Source organism: Mirounga leonina, unplaced genomic scaffold, assembly GCF_011800145.1.
Source record: "Mirounga leonina isolate KUSES-001 unplaced genomic scaffold, KU_Mleo_1.0 Mir_129, whole genome shotgun sequence".
Taxonomy (NCBI): domain Eukaryota; kingdom Metazoa; phylum Chordata; class Mammalia; order Carnivora; family Phocidae; genus Mirounga; species Mirounga leonina.
Window position 1 is genome coordinate 19,974,038 of NW_023270323.1, and position 15,109 is coordinate 19,989,146.

Sequence of the window (15,109 nt, forward strand, 5' to 3'; positions counted from 1 at the left end):
CCCCGAGAGCACCCCACGCTCAACAGACGCAGGAGGGCAGCGTCCGCGGGCTTGCCATCCGGCCGCCACAAGGGTGTTCCTAGAAGGGACCGTACTGCCCACTGTGCTGTCAACCCTGCCGTGACTGTCCTAGCGCTGCGTTCTCTAGTCATTAAGCTTCAAATCACGGGACAATCTCACGGCAGGCCCAACTCTCCCACTGGCCTCCGGCGGCCACTACTGCAGTCGTGCTAGGAAGTGACTAACTGAAGAGCAGAAGCTGACCCTTTGGCACATTAAATCAAGGCCATAGCTTAGAATGTTCTTTTGTGTGCTCTGAGGATGGGTGGGGGTGTCTTAACAGCAAGGGTATTTGGATCCCATTCCACAATGAAACGGTTCACCATCTCGTTGAATTTAGGGGGAAACTAGGTGGCCACTAGCAGTTTGTCCCAATCTTCCACTTTGGAGACAAGACTTTCCGTGACTGGCTGACCAAGCCTCGCAACACAGAAGAGAAAAATCTTAACAATCATCATTTTAGGATGCCCTTCGCCAAGAGTCATGAGGATTGTCTCCAGAGAGTAGTGAAGAGAAACAGACTGTCTTCTCCAGAGTCCTAGTGTTGGTGCAGAAGATGCCACTGGAGACGGCAGGTTCCTCCAGCCCTGATTGCTTGGTCGTGTGGTCAAGTTTTATAAATTAATGTTTGTGTACCCTTTACAAATACTTTAAAAACCTGTATCATCTTCCCTGCACTGTAGAGAAAAGACTTGCTTTTATCTTTCTGGTAACAGACCAGTTTCCAGTCTGTAAATGGGAAAAGTAGAAACATGCAAGAGGAATAAATTGTTAGAGGGCCCCGAAGCATGGGGGGACACCCGCTTACTTTTTCTTATCCTTGTCTTTCTTGGTTTGCTGGGCCCCAGACTGCTGTGCCTGGGACTGTAGGAGCTGAGCGGCTGCCTTCTTCTTCTGGAAACTGTTCACCTCCTCCTCCAGCTCCTTCTTCTTGTCTTCCACTTTCTTCTTCTCTTCTTGGTGTGTCCGCTTCAGGAGGTCAAACTTCTCATGGAGCTGGAGAGGAAAAGAGGAGGGCAAGCTGGGTGAAGGGAGGGGAAAGTTACTGCTGAAGGTCACGTGGATCCGTTCAAAATCAAAGCATGCTCCATGCTGCCAAGCTGCGTCAGTCCCACGAGGGCAGCACCATCTGGCAAAGCGCAGCCCGGGGAGCCCTACTACGTGCCTTTGAGACTTGGACGCCTTGGCGCTGAAGGGAATCCTGTTCATTCTTACTGACAATAAAATACATATTCATTGTAAGAAGCATAAAGAAGAAAAAAATTATCCATGCTCCTAATTAGCAATTTACCTGAGTGGTAAGAGTAGTTCTTTATTTCTGGTCCTTTTTCAAAATGTATAATATACATTTACTTACAGACACACGCAGTGACTACAGAGGATATAGGCTATTCAAAGAGTAAGAATCTGTTGGGAGGTTTCTCACAAATTTCTCGACAAATCGAATTTAGAAAGTTATCACGAGGCAGAAACAAAAGCAGGGAGGAAGGACAGAAAGAATTAAGAAAAAAAACTTACTAGATAGTTTTAGATTTTTATCCAGCACCACTTGGTACTTATGGCCAACAACAAATAAAGATCAACTTTCCTTTCTCGGCAGCAAAACTCTATTGAGTGCTTAGCTATTTAAATAACCACTAAATTTCAGTAGTCTTTATAAGGATAAATTAAAAGGGAATGATGAGGAAATTATGTAGACAATTTGGAAATGTACAGAGCTATAGGTCAAGTACTTGAGATATGCACTTGAGATACTCATTATCTAACATCAGAGAAATAAATTACTCTCTCTCTCTCTCTCTCTGTCTCGATGGAATGAGTGCTATAGCAGAAATCCATGTCAACTTCTAGGAAGCAGTTAATGTGGCCTGGTCGTGGGCAATGACAGGCAGGCACGAGGACAAGCCCGCAGAGGCCCCTCCACCGTTTAGCTCACCGAGTTGGCTGACAGACTACAATAATAATAATAATGGTCCCAGAATCCCAAATCTTACACTGCAAGACTTACAAATTGAGGAAATATGGAGCTACAGAGAACACGGGACCACACCTGGAGACCTAAGGTCTAGTTTTAGTTTCAGCTCTGCTACTTACTACGTATGTGACTACAGAAATCATTTAACCTCCAGGCCTCTCAGTTTTATCATCTCTAAAATGGGGATAAGAATACCTAACCTGCTTTCCTTACCATGTTAGCCTGCTGCTCACTTGATAAGATACACGTAGAAAGTACTTAGGAGAGCATGAAGTTCTAGAAAATGTGACGTATTAATAATACACCTCGCTTATTTGTCTCTGCCCTGAAGGAAGACAGATGGCTTACCTCTTTCTCTGCCTCTTTAAGTTCAGCTTCTTTCTCCTTCACTCTCATCACAAACATTTGCCTCATTTCTTCTTCTTTCTTCTGAAGTTCTCCCAGAAATTCATTTCTTTTCGCTTCGTAAGTCTCCTGAAGACTATTCAAAAGCCACAAACCAAGGATAGTGTTGTGAAGTTGAATAGGAAATCTCAGCTCATATAATTTCTACTCATTGCTTCCAAAAAATAGATGAGGCTGCCACTTACTATGTTAAAGGACACATAAAATGGCACACCACCTTCTTTTTAGTTATGCAGGGATCAGAAAGACAAGCACATCGAGAACCGGGGGTGAGTCAGTAGGCATGCGGTAGCCCTACAGACATGTCTTACCGGCCACGCTTACCCTGTGTATCTTCACACAGGGAAAGCCTGGGTTGGGCTGGCCGGTATCTTCCAGATCAGCAAACAAGGCAGACACCAAGTAAGACTTTTAGGAGATGAAGTCAGCATGGCGTAGGGAAAGAATGCAAAGGCACTGGAGCCACACGGGCCAGGGTTTGGATTCTGGCCACAGCAACTTACTGACCGATCTTGGGAAAGGCACAGTCCCTAAGCCTCAGTGTTCTCTGTCTAAGATGTGGACACAATAGCACTTACCTTCTAGGGACAGGACTGTGGGAGTTCCATGGGGGCAAAGTGAGGAGAGCATTCGACATACCCTCTGTGGCAAATACTACCCCCCTTCCCCCATTCACCTCCCTGCAGTCCCCAATTCAGAAAATGGATTCAGTGAACCATCTAAAGAGACAATGGTATATCTAAAGATATTATAGAAAATTGCTACTTCAAGTTATATTACCAACTGTAAATAGAGCAGGCAGGAGTTTTATTTTTATCTTAAACCCCAACCGCCTCCTGACTCTCTCCGGAACTTTGAGCCCAATATTTTAAATCAAATGCCAGACTCGGCTTTATCTCTAAGTCAGAACAAATACATTGACAGAAAAATTGGTAACACAACTTAAGAAAACACACCCCCATATCCACACCTACACAAACAGAGAAACACTTGCTGATATTTGATAAGGTGTTATTTCTATTTCTCCCTTGCAGTTTCCCTAGAACAAGACTTGTTACAGTAACACGGGTCTGCAGGATTGTCCACCTTTACCCGTGGACTGAATTCACCCAAAGTGCTGACTCCAAACTGGAAAGCACGCGTGGATAACCCTGGCCACCATGCAGAGCCACCTCCCTGCATCCACACTTGTCCTTTTAGAAGGAGAAAAAGGACATTCAGGACATTTACAATGCATGTAAATGATTAGAAAGTGTATTCATTAGGATTGCTTATAATTCTGTAATCAACACTTTCATTGGTTGATTAAAAACATGTTCTCCTGGGGCGTCTGGGTGGCTCAATCAATTGGCCGTCTGACTCAACTTCGGCTCAGGTCATCGAGCCCCGAGTCAGGCTCTGCGCTGGGCATGGAGGCTGCTTAAGATTCTCTCCCTCTTGCTCTGCACTCCCCCTCCCCCCACTGCTCATGCGCACTCTCTCTCAAAGAAAAACAAACAAAAAAACGTTCTCCTGTCCTCAAGAATTTCAACACTACCTGTTAATGAACAATCAAGTACTTTGAGTTTCCAGAGTTTCATATTATCTTTTGAAACAAAAACAATTTTGGCCAATGTTGACATTGGCTAATATTAATAGCAGTACTTGGACTTGAAATTTAGTCTTAAATTATTGGCACAGAGATATAGAAATGTATTTTTTTTTTAAGATTTATTTATTTATTTATTTGAGAGAGAGAATGAGATAGAGAGAGAGAGCATGAGAGCGGGGAGGGTCAGAGAGAGAGGCAGACTCCGTGATGAGCAGGGAGCCCGACGTGGGACTCGATCCCGGGACTCCAGGATCATGACCTGAGCCGAAGGCAGTCGCTTAACCAACTGAGCCACCCAGGCGCCCTAGAAATGTATTGATAGAACTAATTCATGAATTTGATCTTGCTTGTTAGCATCTAATGAACTCTTCTTCACCTTTATTTAGATCAGAACTGCCAAAAGCAGATGACCTGTCCCTGGTACAAAATTTTAAGGGAAACTTTATTTTATGATAATGAATATAACTGCCAACTTCTTTCTAACAAGGAGGGGAACACCTTTTACAGAAACACTGCCCAACATGTGTTCTGGAGATCACTAGTTTTAAGAGATCTTCAGAAGAGGGGTTCCTGAGGCAAGAGAGTAAAGGGAAAACGCTCTGTGAGGTCTCCTGTTGGGAGAGTCACAGGCACAGTGGCTCCCGAGCCCGGCAGCATGTCAGGATGGCCTGGGTATGTTTTATTGGACTTCTAAACAGTTTGCTAACCCCACTCCTGGAGCTGCTGATTCAGGATGTCAGGCGAAGACAAAATAATCTGTATTTTTAAAATGCTTCCAGGTGATTTAATGTAAGTCGTCTGCCAACCACTGCTTGTTTTAAATGCTCTAACAGTCCTTACGTACAAGAACCTGTTTATTAACTTAGAGCTCCCCAAAACCGTTTAATCGTGGAAGCTTTTTAAGTAACCCACAGAGAGAATGTACTTTAGGTAATGCTACCTAGAATATGAGAACGCTCACGATAAGTCTGCCTTATGCAGTCCCAGCCACAACCTAGCTTATGCTCTGGTTTCTGGAGATATGTTTTCAAACTATGGGTCATGACCCAAGTGAGGGTCTTAACCAATATGTTAAATGAAAAAGCTTAACAGAATAGGATAGAAAATACCAGAGTGTTGTGCTGCAAACAGTAAGAGCAGTTGTACTTCCAAATTTGTACACTGGATCATGATGCAGAACCCACTTATAGTGAAGGTTGCCACCCAAAGTCAGAAAGCCCGTGTCCTCGAAAAAGGCGATCAGGCAACACTACGCCTTGCCAGACAGGCTTGGCCAGGAGACTCAGCGCAGCCTCGGCGTCCGGGCCAGAACAGGAAAGTGGTACTCAGACCATCACTGTGCCCTAGGATATGAACCAGGCTTTGAACTCGGACACTGGAAATGATAAGCAACACTCAGGAAATCATAAGACCCTACTCCAAGGAGTCACAACTACAGAGAGATACTGAGAAATGATTTCAAACAACCACACACTCATGGGGTCAAAGTCCCCAGAAGCCTCTGGCAGTTAGTTGCAAACAAGAGACCAGAAACCCTCACTAATGCTTCCGGTCAGTAAAAACCAGTTGAGAAGGAACTGGTTCTGTCATCCACTCACACATCCCTAACGAGATGACGTCTTTGGCAATTTTTAGCTCTTTCAACTTAATTTTTAATTGTAGTTATTTACACCCTTTTCTCAGTGTGAAATGTGCAATTTTTTCATGAGGTTTTAAGCTGGATTGAAACCACAAATTCTATCTTCTCATTTTCTCACTTTTTAAATTAAGATTTTATTTTTAAGTAATCTCTACACCCAATGTGGGGCTCGAACTCACAACCCTGACATTAGGGGTCGCATGCTCCTCTGACTGAGCCACCCAGGCACCCCTCTTCTCGTTTTTTTAACAGCCCTACGCAGGGATAGGTGTCACTCACCGAAGTCAAAGGGAAGGAGAATTGAGTACAGGTAGTTCAGTTCAGACTTTATTCTGGTAATTCACACAACATAATTCTCTCTCTGTTCCAATCCCCAGGAACTACCCGGTGAAGGGCATGCCAAAGAACACATCACCAGTGTTTACGAAGCAATTTACACACGAGAATTCATCAATCCTCACAATAACCCAGTAAGGTGGGTATTACTAACTATCCCCCATTTCCTAGATGAAGAAACCTGGATACAAGTGTTTAGTCATCTGTCTAGGTCACACAATGAAGAAGCTCAGACAGGAGTTCTACCCACTACACTGCACAGCTGGTGAACCGAGGTCCACACGTTCCCCTCAAACAAATGGGTCTCATGGACCTGAAACTTTGTGATCTCTTGAGAGAATGGTGGTTACTAAGCCCTTTTTGTGACCTAAGAGAGTCAGGAAAAGGAGGCATTCTGAGATAAGGAATGGGCAGCTTGGACGGGAATTGTTGGGAAAAGGGCAATGGTGTCTCAGGAGAAAAGCAGCAGGAACAAGATTGGTGCGGTCCCCACTTGGGTCCTACATCCCCCTCCTCTTCTCCAGACACTAGCCACAAAGCAACTGAGGTCAGGGGAAGGGAGACGTGGGTGCAGAGAAGGTCCAGAAGGCTGTAGGGCAGCAGGTGGGAAAGATGGGCACAGCGGAAAGCAAGCTGACATCTGGACAGGTATGTACACAGATACAGAGATTCTGCCACAGGACAACTCTGAATTGAGGCAGGTTCAAGGACACCAGCAGGGACGGCCTCAGCTTTACAGCCTCCGATGTACTTCCCAGTACAGCCTTTCATACAGCCTGTTACTTGCTCACCCTGCTTTTGCTTCACACTGTACAATATATTCGGGTGATGGCTGCCCCTTCCTAGCCTTGGTTTTAGAGGTCACTGTCTGCTTCATAAACACAAGAGGGGCTTGGAGGACAAAGGGTAGACACAGGGTGCTCAAAGGGAAGGATGGACTTCATTGTACACCTGCAGAGAAAGCCTCTGCTTTGAGAATATACTTAATACCCATCCCAGCTCACCCAAAATTCCCATGGAAAAAAATCTAAGAGCATCCAGGAATGAGGATTTCGAAGATGAAATTCTGGAAAGCCACTCAAATCAGCTGCAGCTTTTTTGCTTTTCCTTAACTGTGTCATCTTTCAAGCAGGGTCCCCTCACTGCAAAACCCCTCTCCCTTCAGTGTGGTCCGAGGCTCATAGGAAGTGCTGGGGATGCTGGAGATGCCTCAGAGGGAAAGTCTGAGCCCCTTTTAAGGTAGTGGCTCTCAAGAAATGGAAACCAAGTTGATTCCACCTTCCTATTTGCCAAGTCAGTTGATTCAAAGCCAGTTTTGATGTTCCAAATGATCTTGCTTGCACCAAGATGGACACCTGAGTTTAAATGATGGATTTCTAAGAGGACAAACCATTTCCAGAGTTCCCAGTAACTGAAATGAGAGCAAGTATTTCAGAAAGTCTACTTTTCTCTACTTATTTTTTTTATACAGGGAAAAGAGTAAAGGCTTTGGATGTATATTTATAATCTATTCCCCCTTTTCATTATCAAAAAGGAAACCTCAGTCCCCCAATACTTTATTTTTGCTTTTGTTTCCCTTGCCTGAGGAGACATATCCACAAAACGTTGCTACAGCCAATGTCAGAGAAACTGCCTGTGGTCTCTTCTAGGAGTTTATGGCTTCAGCTCTCACATTTAGGTCTTTAATCCATTTTGAGTTTATATTTGTGTATGGTATAAGAAAGCAGTCCAGTTTCATTCTTTTGCATGTAGCTGTCCAGTTTTCCCGACACCATTTGTTGAAGAGACTTTCTTTCCCCCATCGCATATTCCTGCCTCCTTTGTCGTAAAGTAACTGACCATGTAAGTGTGAGTTTATTTCTGGGCTCTCTATCCTGTTCCACTGATCTCTCTGTCTATTTTCACACCAGAACCACAGTTTCAATTACTACAGCTTTGTAACATATCTTGAAATCTGGGACTGTGATACCTCCAGCTTTGTTCTTCTTTCTAGCTATGTCTCCTCAGGCAAGGGAAACAAAAGCAAAAATAAACTACTGGGACGACATCAAAATAAAAAGCTTTTGCAAAGCCAAGGAAAGCATCAGCAAAACTAAAAGGCAACCTATTGAATGGCGAAGATATTTGCAAATGAGGTAGCTGATAAGGGGTTAATATCCAAACTATATAAAGAACTTATACGACTCAACACCAAAAAAATCCAATTAAAAAATAGGCAGAGGATCTGAACAGACATTTTTCCAAAGAAAACATGCAGATGGCCAACAGACACCTGCAAAGATGCTCAACACTGCTCATCATCAGGGAAATGTAAATCAAAACCACAATGAGATATCACCTCATGGCCAGTATCAAAAAGACAAGAAGTAACAAGTGTTGGTGGGGATGTGGAGAAAAGGAAACCCTTACACACTGCTGGTGGAAATGTAAACTGGTGCAGCCACTCTGGAAAAGTGTGGCAGTTCCTCAAAAAATTAAAAATAGAAATATCATACAATCTAACAATTCTACTACTGGATATTTACCCAAAGAAAATAAAAATATTAATTTGAAAAGATATATGCACCTTATGTTTATTGAATATTACTTACAACAGCCAAGATAGGGAAGCAACCTAAGCGTCCATCAATAAGTGGATGGACAAAGAAAATGTGGCATATATCCACAATGGAATATTATCCAGCTATAAAAAAAGAATTAGATCTTGCTGTTCATGACAAGAGGGATGGAACTTATGCTAAGTGAAATAAGTCAGGCGGAGAAAGACAAATACCATATGATTTCACTTACATGTGGAATCTAAAAAACAAAACAGATGAATAGGGACACCTGGGTGGCTTAGTCGGTTAAGCGTCCAACTCTTGGTTTCGGCTCGTCATGATCCCAGCTCGTGGGATCAGGTTCTGAGTCAGACTCTGTGCTCAGTGCACGCTCCCTCTCCCTCTGCCCCTCCTCCTGCTTGTTCTCTCTCTCTTTCTCTCTCTCAAGTGTTTAAATAAATCTTTAAAACAAAAACAAATGAACAAAGTAACAAACAAAAACCAGACTCTTAAATATAAAGAACAAACTGATGGTTGTGGAGGGAGGGGTGTGATAGATGAAATAAAGAGCAAGATGGATATAAATAAAAGAAGATAGAAACAGATCAAGTTTGTACCAGTTATAAAATAAATCCGTCATGGAGATGAAAAGTACACCCCAGGGAATATAGTCAATGAAACTGTACTCATGTTGCTTGGTGACTACACTTCGCACGGTGAGCACTGAGTACTGCACAGAATCATTGAAGCACTACGTTGTACATCTAAAACTAATAAAATATTGTATGTTAATTATACCTCAGTAAAAAAATAAACAAATGTGAGATTACAGTGAGGTATAAAAACAAAAAGCAAAACAAAGAAACCTTAGACCAGAAGAAATGGAACCAAATGGGAGCAGAAGATGTGTGAATAAAGCATACTGTCTACAAGTCAGAAGGCCTGGATGACATCTGCCACCATCCCAGAGTCCCAGAAGTCAGGGAGGCCTTGCAGAAGCCAGCTGGAACCGCCCAGCAACTCCGCCTCCTAGTGGGCACTTACCCTGGGCTTGCAGGAGGAATTTTAATTTAAATGCCAAAAACAGAGGCAGCAGAGGAGGAAATAGTCTTTTCCAAGGAACTGCGGCCCCTACTGTGTACCCAGACACACCTCTCATCACCTCAACTGAAATCTCCATTAAGACTGCTGTGTGGGCCCAGGAAGGACAAAGCTAATCCTCTGCTGAGCCCAGAGGTGGTAAATCTGGCCCAGGATCCCCACCTCCCCTTACCACTCCGCGGCCAAGGTACTCAGCCCCTGCCGCCCCTCCCCCACCACCAGGTTCTGACAGCGACGGGGCCTTTGCTAGGCTGCTAAGTCTACATTAATTTTGGTATTCTCCCCTTCACGTTGGGCCTCTTGGTCCCCATCCATCTAAGATGTGGGAAAATACACAAGACATTTTCTACAAGTTAGTCCCCTTCCTCCTCATTAGTAGCTAGCATTATACTGAACCACTGAGAGCTGGGAAGAGCCTTGGGAAGGGAGACCTGGCCGGCAGCCACGAGCGCAGCATGCTGGAATGAGCGGCCACAACTCGGTAAACCCCTGGGCTGGGCCCTGTGCCTCTGTGAGTAGAGTGGTGCAGAGCAGGGGTTCACTTTCTACTTACAGGACCTTGGGTAGGTTGTTTACACTTTCCGTGCCTTAGTGTCCTGACCTGTAAATGAGGAGGATGATGACAGCAACTACATGGGGTAGTTGAGATAATGCCAATAAAGTGATCACGATGCCTGGCAATTATGCTACTAATGTGTCCCCACCAGGTCCCTCTGTCACTGTTTTCTTAATCCAACAAGCATTTCTTTTTTAAAAAGATTATTTATTTGAGAGACAGAGAGATAGAGTGTGTGTGTGTGTGTGCGCACGCGCGCACGCCTGAGCCCATGCAGGGGGAAGGGCAGAGGGTGAGAATCCTGAAGCAGACTCCCCACTGAGCACAGAGCCCAACGTGGAGCTCGATCTCACAACCCTGAGATCATGACCTGAGCCGAAACTAAGAGTCGGCCACTTAACTAACTGAGCCACCCAGGCGCCCCAATCCAATAAGCATTTCCATGATGCACCAACACACCACTCAAGCCACTATCCAGGGAACAGCTGATTGCTAGGTGCCCTCATACCTGAAAGGCTTGCTGTCAGGGTCAGTGTCCTTGAAACCCATCTCCTCGAGCTTACAGCGCCGATACAATTCATAATGGCGGGTGTGAGTCTGCTCTCGCAAATCTTCCATGTTCACACGGATCAGCATCTCCCGAAGTTTCACGAAATCACAATGGTTTTCATTCTCAACTGCGAGAGATGGGAAGGTGGGGGTGGCTATTAGCAACGATGTCCCCAAAATCTGAAGTGACACTTTCAAGAGGTGATCACCATCGCTCCTGAAATCTCTGAAGTCTCAAAGCCATCTGCAGACCTTTACTGGATTCACCTCACCTTCCCAATGAGGGCAAGATTGCTGACAACGCGGACCATGACACTGATGACACGAGTGACTGCAGAGGGCCTGCTCGAGGCAGGGCACTGCAGGAGGAAGTTTGTAAATATGGTCTTTACTCTTCAGAATAATTCTGCCAAGTAGGCATTGCGACTCTTGCCTTTCAGATGCAGAAGCAAGGCTGTGATGAGCATGCTGACCTCCCGAGTAGAGGTAGCAGAGTCTACATTTAAACACCCCAACATCGGGCTGCAAAGCCAGGTCTATCTAGTTCCACTACTCCATGCCCCCTGGAAGTATACAAGGCAGTTCTTACATACCGCTTCTTTTAATTTTATCAACACTATGAAAAAAGTTCTATTGTAGAAAAATAGGTAATAGTCATAAAAATTAAAATTTTCCCAGGAATCCCAAAGGTGTAATTTCTTCTCACTTCTCACAGATTTATTGCCTTTATTCAGAACAAAAGAAAAGGAGGACTGATAGATCTTAAACCAATGAAGGAATTTTCTGTAGTGATCCTACTTAACCTCTAGCATTGGGCATCTTCCTTCAATAGGTACAAGGGGAGCAACATATGGGAACCAAGCAACATATGGGAAGCTTCTTTAGATCAGAGACTGTGGTCATGTCCCACAGTGCCAAACTAGGTCAGATAGCCTTATAATTCTCCAGTATTTACTGAGATAACATTTAACTGGAAGACAAGTTTTCCAGAGATAATGGAGAAACAAGTATCCTCTTATTTACAAGAAACGTTTTGCAGCTTCTTTATACTTTGCTGGTGAAACTGGTATGAGAGTGGCTGAAACTGCTAGGCAAGAACTCTTTTCCATCAGGAATGTATGCTGAATTTGCCGCACAAGCCAACATTCTTGAGGGGCTACCACAATGGCACTAGGGCTCTGCACTCACCTCTCCCCACGGTCTACCTACCTGGTCACCGTGTCTTGCTTCCTCGCTTGACGACTGTCATGTGTCTAACCCTACTGCTCTCTTCCTCCTGCCTACGGCTGAGCACCTCCCCAAACACAGCAGGGAGGGAAGGAACGTGGACAGTCACCGCAGGGGCTGAATGTGAAGACACCCTTCCCGTACTGCGCACCTACCCTGCACCACACCCCAGGGGTACTGCCTGGCCTTTGCCATCTTGTTCCCGATCTTCACCTCTTCGGTGCTGCCGACCACGGCAAATGGGAGATGGACCTGTGAAGCGACACAAGGACAGAGATGAGTTACCTTCTCCAGCTCCGCCCTCTTCTGCAGGCCTCACTTGGTGGCAGGAGAAAACAGGGAGGGAGGGGAGGAGAGGGAGGAGAGGGTTGGGGCTCTGCAGGTCAGTGGGGTTGGGCTGCGTGCACCCCACCCTTTCTACAACCAAATACGGACTAGGTGATAGGAGCTAGCTTCAAGGGAAGCGGCAGGAGTCTGCACCCACACAGGAAGCTTCAGACTCATGTTGTACAAGACCACAGCCACTAATATGTGTGGCCACTGAGCACTTGAAATGAGGCTTGTGGGATTAAGACACTGAATTTTTAATTTTATTTACTTTTAATTCATTTACATTTAAATTTTAAAATGGAAGATAAAATATTTTTCCATTAAATAAAATTCTGTTGTTTGGGGACCACACTTCATTTTGCTTCAAACTCAAATCTTCTAAAAAAAGAACCAGTTTGCTCAATGTGGGTGCAAACATTAGAGGAAACTTATCTTTTTGGTAGTTATTTCATATTGAAAAACTTTCAAGTATGTTAGAAGCAACTTGAGTATTCATCCAAATTGGGATATGCTGTAATTATAAAATATACATTGGATTTCAAAGACTTACTGTCAAAGTATCTCATTAATTTTTATATTGATTACATGTTGAAATGATAATATTTTGAATATATTCAGTAAGGCTTTTAAATTAATTTCACATTCCCTTTTACTTTTTTTTTTATAATGCCACTTCTGCCACATTTTTTTAAAGATTTATTTATTTCTTTATTTTGAGAGAGAGAGCCCAGAGGGAAGGGCAAAGGGACAAAGAATTCCAAGCAGACTCTATGCTGAGCACAGAGCCCGACATGGGGCTTGATCTCACAACCCTGAGATCAGGACCTAAGCCAAAACCAAGAGTCCGATGCTTAACCGACTGAGCCACCCAGGCACCCCCTTTTTACCTTTTTAAATGTGACTACTGCAAAATGTTAAATTACTTGTGTGACTCATATTATATTTCTATTGAACAGCATTGCTTTAGATAGTTGGCCATTGCAAAAAATTCAAGTCAGAAATACACTTTAGACCAAATTACTGGCCCAAGCCTTGCAGCCCAGACTTATCTCAAGCAGAGGTGGTGTTCAAGACAACGGACTGTTCCACATTGATTTCTTTGGTACCTATGGCTACATTCTGGGAGTAGGGGATGAAAGGGATAGTAATTCCACCTTTTTTCTATTAGCATATAAGAATAAGAAGATTTGAAATGGCTGTTCTGAGACATATTATCTCGAGTTCCTTGATCCACTGCTCTTCTACTGCAGAGAAGCTGAGAAAGACAAGAATGTTTCAAAGCCAAATCCTCTCCCACAGAGGGCATAACCCTCAGCCCAGGCTGCCCAAGTGGTATTTCGCAGATGCTCAAGATAGTTCTATTTTCTGGTTCATCTCACACTCTGGAGAAAGGAAGAAAGCACATTCTCTTTCTCAGACTCTGAGTCTGGAACTGTAATATGTTCCCTGAAGTTGAGGAGCACCAGGACCCTTCCAGCCAACATTTTGGTGTAATGACCCAAGAAAACCGTTTTCTCTGCTCACCCTAAGGGACAAAAGCAACTGCCAAAGAAATCTGTTTTCCACCTATCACGTGGGATTTCATCACCAGGAATTGCTTGCAATGGAGAGCCTAAAAAACAATTTCTTGTTGAAGAACAAGATTAATTTGGGACAACCAGCTCAATTAATCAGATAAAGAGAGAAAGAGCCAAGATTCATGGCTCTTTTCTTTCCAAGAAATTTAACACAAATTTAGTTGCATGACCATCCAAAATGATTTAAGAGGATGGGAAGGGAAATAAAGAAAAAATTAGAAGATATTCATTCACGTTATTTCTCGAATCCTACACTGACATCCCAAATCACGGCTCTGCAACAGAATAAACAAGTGCTGCCCCGCCCGAGCTCCTGACAACACCGTGACACGAGCTAGCTGCTCCGCGGGCGTCACTCCCATCGGCCCCGCTGACATTTGTGCCACGTGAGGGGCGGGCTGCCGTCTCCTCTCACCTGAATACCTACCCACGGGATTGGTGTGGGCACTAAATGTAAATGAAGCGTCGAGCAGCGGCTGGTGCACAGTAAATGCTCCATAGATGTCAGAAACATCAGGCGCTATGATTATTAAGAAAGCTCTCGGTACCCACAACCAGAGAGTTCTAGACGTGGAGGAGACCTCACATGCTACCTGTTTCGATCCTGCTTAGGAACTCCCTCTACCACAGCTCTTCGAAGTGCTTTGATTCAGAATCTGTGGTCCACCCCCCGGCAGTGGGAACACGCTCCTTCCACGGGGTGCTTGCTATGCTGCGGTGGTCCTGATGGCCAAACCCCTCACTGCCGTTCACTGTTGGTTTCAGCTCTGTCTTTTGAATAAGAGCAGTCACTCTCCCCTATGACAACCTTCCTTTCACACCCCCTCAGGCTATCTCCTCAGGAAGAGTCTGCTTCCCAGTTTCCAGAAGTTCCAGAGGCTTTACTATCCTGACCACAGGAGCATGGCAGCCACAGTGGGTCATACAACTCAGACTGTGACCAGACTAGAACAGAGTGGAGCTGGGCTATCTTTGCTTTAATAAGTTCCTAAATTTTAAATTCACACAATAGTCCCAGAGAGGGGAGGAGCTGCATTGACTTCCAAAGTCCTAGGCATATCAGGAATAACTTAAGGAAGAAACAGCGCTACATAGAAAAGTCCGTATGTTGGGGGCGCCTGGGTGGCTCAGTCAGTTGGGCGTCTGACTTTGGCTCGGGTCGTGATCCTGGGGTCCTGGGATCGGGCCCCACATCGGGCTCCCTGCTTGGAGGGGAGTCTGTT

General features: G+C 44.6%; 1 protein-coding gene across 5 annotated transcripts in view; it reads right to left on the minus strand.

The window, feature by feature from the left end:
* The window catches only part of SEPTIN11 (septin 11), a 143,027-nt gene that overhangs the window by 61,823 nt on the left and 66,095 nt on the right, over positions 1-15,109 (minus strand). For all 5 annotated transcript variants that reach the window (XR_004679196.1, XR_004679195.1, XM_035004729.1 and 2 more), the window contains exons 6-9: positions 12,135-12,231; positions 10,712-10,880; positions 2,384-2,516; positions 869-1,056 (exon numbers count right to left, since the gene is read on the minus strand). Coding sequence is in view for 3 of the 5 variants with exons in the window: in XM_035004729.1 (XP_034860620.1) it covers positions 869-1,056; positions 2,384-2,516; positions 10,712-10,880; positions 12,135-12,231 (587 nt within the window). In the remaining 2 variants the exon portion in view is untranslated. The remainder of the gene's footprint in view (positions 1-868; positions 1,057-2,383; positions 2,517-10,711; positions 10,881-12,134; positions 12,232-15,109) is intronic.